This window comes from Saprolegnia parasitica (assembly GCF_000151545.1).
Source record: "Saprolegnia parasitica CBS 223.65 unplaced genomic scaffold supercont2.1120, whole genome shotgun sequence".
Lineage (NCBI taxonomy): Eukaryota > Oomycota > Saprolegniomycetes > Saprolegniales > Saprolegniaceae > Saprolegnia > Saprolegnia parasitica.
Genome location: NW_012157514.1, coordinates 1 through 2426, shown reverse-complemented (window position 1 = coordinate 2426; position 2426 = coordinate 1). Strand labels below are relative to the sequence as shown.

Below are 2426 nucleotides of genomic sequence, written 5' to 3'. Positions count from 1 at the left end.
CTTCTTGAGGTCGTTGAGTGTGTTGAAGCCCGTCTTGTACTCGGCCTTCTTGGCGTCAATCTTGGCGACCAGCGCCGTCTCTTCGTCCGAAGCGGCCGTTGTTTCGTCGCCACTTGTGAGCGACTCGAGCGCCTTGGTCTTGCGGAGCTTCTCGACCGTCGCCATGTGCTCCTTGATGACGCCACGCGCGTCATTGACGTTTTGCGCGAGTGCTTTGGCCTCGTCGTACTTTTTCTTGAGCAATTGTTTGTTTTCGCGAATGACCTACCGTTCAAATGGAAGATTTTGTCCAATGGAACGTTTTGTGAACGGCGCGACAAATAAATGCGTACGTCGTTTTTCGGGTACTGGTCGCGAAAGACTTCAAAGGCCTTGGCCGGGTCGTCGAGAGAGGCGGCGTCAATTTTGACCTGGAATCCGTTGGGGGGCGGCGGGGGCGCCTGGGGGGCCATGGGCGGCTTGGACGCGACGGTCTTGAGGACGTCGGCCACCTGCGCACTGTTGCCTCCCTAGTGACCGCGTGAATACCCACCCCATTTTGATATCCATCGGTTTTGGTACAACCCATTTACACGCGTCGTACCTTTTTGAGCATCCCCACAAGGATAGCGATTTCATTGTCGCGCTGCTGCAGCGTCTCTTCGAGCTCGACGATGCGCGCATGGGACGCTCCGTCCCCTCGGTCTTCGTGGACGTGGTTGTTGTTGCTGCTGTTGCTGCTGGAATGGCTCGTCGCTTGCGGGCGCGGCGCTCCGTCGCCCACGCCGTCCAGATAAAAGCTCTTCAAGAAGGCAAAGCATGCCTTCATCTTGATGTACGTAATGTCCCCCATCGCCAAATGTGCGTCGAGATCGCGGTTGTTGGCGTAGTCCAAACACTAGACGACACGACAAAATTGGATCATTTTGTCTTGATACATTGATACCACATACCTTTTGTCGGAGTTTGTCCATCTCGTACTCCTTGAGCTCGTCGCCTTCTTTCTATGCGCGTTCAACCAATGCGATTCGTACCTCTCGTCAATGGAGAAGAGAGTTCTTGTACGTACGGGCTCGCCCTTGAGGAGCACGATTTCTTCCTGGAGCTCGACGATCTGAGCTTTAAGGCGGCGGATCACGATCGCCGGGTCCACTTCTTCGTTCAAGTGCGCGTCGTTTCGGACGCGTGCGACGCGCTGGGCGAACCGGCACGTCGAGAGCGACTCCTACGCAAGAATTTTTCAGGTTCAAGCAGCCGTCCACATCCGTTGGTGTACATCGGTCTGCTCTTTTTCGGCGCTCGCCGTCGCGACCATGACCGTCTTGCAGTTGCCCCCCAAGCTATACGCTGGATAGAAACACGTCCTATCAGAACTGATTGTTTGTACCTGTCGCGCAGCACCGACGTCATCATCGAGTTGCGGTATGGAATGTGTGTCCGGCCCTTGGTGTTCTTCTCGTGGAGTGCGACAATGACCATTTCGAGGTAGTGCAGCGACGTGTTGATGTACGCGGCTTCGCGCAGCACCTTGCCTTTCGCGCCTGTCTTGTGCGCCCGCTCCGAGCCGGCGAGGTCGACCATGTGGAGCTTGGAGCGCAAGATGACCTCGCTGCCCGCCTTGCGCGACTCGAGGGAGACGGTAAAGATGCAGTGCGACCGCGACGACTCCAAGTTCATGGACGTCTCGCTCACAGCGCGGTTCGTGTCGCCCTAGCCGTTTACAGTTTACTATTTTATACACAATATTGTTCAATATTTGTACGAGAAAGAGCAAATTGAGCGCGTCCTCCTCGGTCGCGACGCGGTGCATCGAGAGGTTGCGAAGGTGGCAGTTGCCGTCTTCGTCTTCCAGCATGCTCACCTTTCTATCCACCGAATCCATGAGTATCCATACAATGGTAAGTTGTCCATAATACGGCAAATCTTCAATGGCTTTGGTGTTTTGGTGGTCTTCGTTGAGCAAGTCGTAGCCTTGATTGTTGTAAATCTCGAGGTACGAAATGAAGGCCGAAATTTGACATTCCGGGTGCTATCGATCGGTTCATCGTGTGGAACATAGTGTCTTTTGTACCTTTTTCATCTTTTCAAAAATGAGCGAGAGACTGCGCGGAATGATACCGCGGTCGTCGTAGCGCTCGGCGCCGCCCGTGATGGTGAACGTCTTCCCCGACCCGGTCTGGCCGTACGCAAAGATGGTCGAGTTGAAGCCCGACAGCGCACTAATGGACAATATTGTCGTGTGCAATCCAGACAAGTAGCAAACGTACTTTTCGACGCAAGGCCGGCCGATGCGGTCAAACACTTCTTCTTGCTTGGCCGTCATCCCAATGAGCCCGTCAAACTTGAACTTGTAGCTACGACAATAGGCGGCGTGAGCGCACGAACGATCATTGGTCTTCATTCGACTTGGTGCGCGAGTTGTTGATGAGGCCGGACGCCACGTCCTT

General features: G+C 54.7%; 1 protein-coding gene across 1 annotated transcript; it reads right to left on the bottom strand.

The window, feature by feature from the left end:
- Positions 1-40: 40 nt before the first annotated feature.
- Positions 41-2302, bottom strand: SPRG_18321 (hypothetical protein; the record flags this gene model as incomplete). Its single annotated transcript, XM_012357759.1, has 11 exons — positions 41-264; positions 333-509; positions 584-877; positions 933-983; positions 1049-1204; positions 1256-1319; positions 1367-1689; positions 1742-1844; positions 1896-2008; positions 2051-2198; positions 2247-2302. Coding segments are annotated over 11 exons (1709 nt in total), but the record flags the coding sequence as incomplete, so codon positions are not given.
- Between the last annotated feature and the right edge of the window lie 124 nt (positions 2303-2426).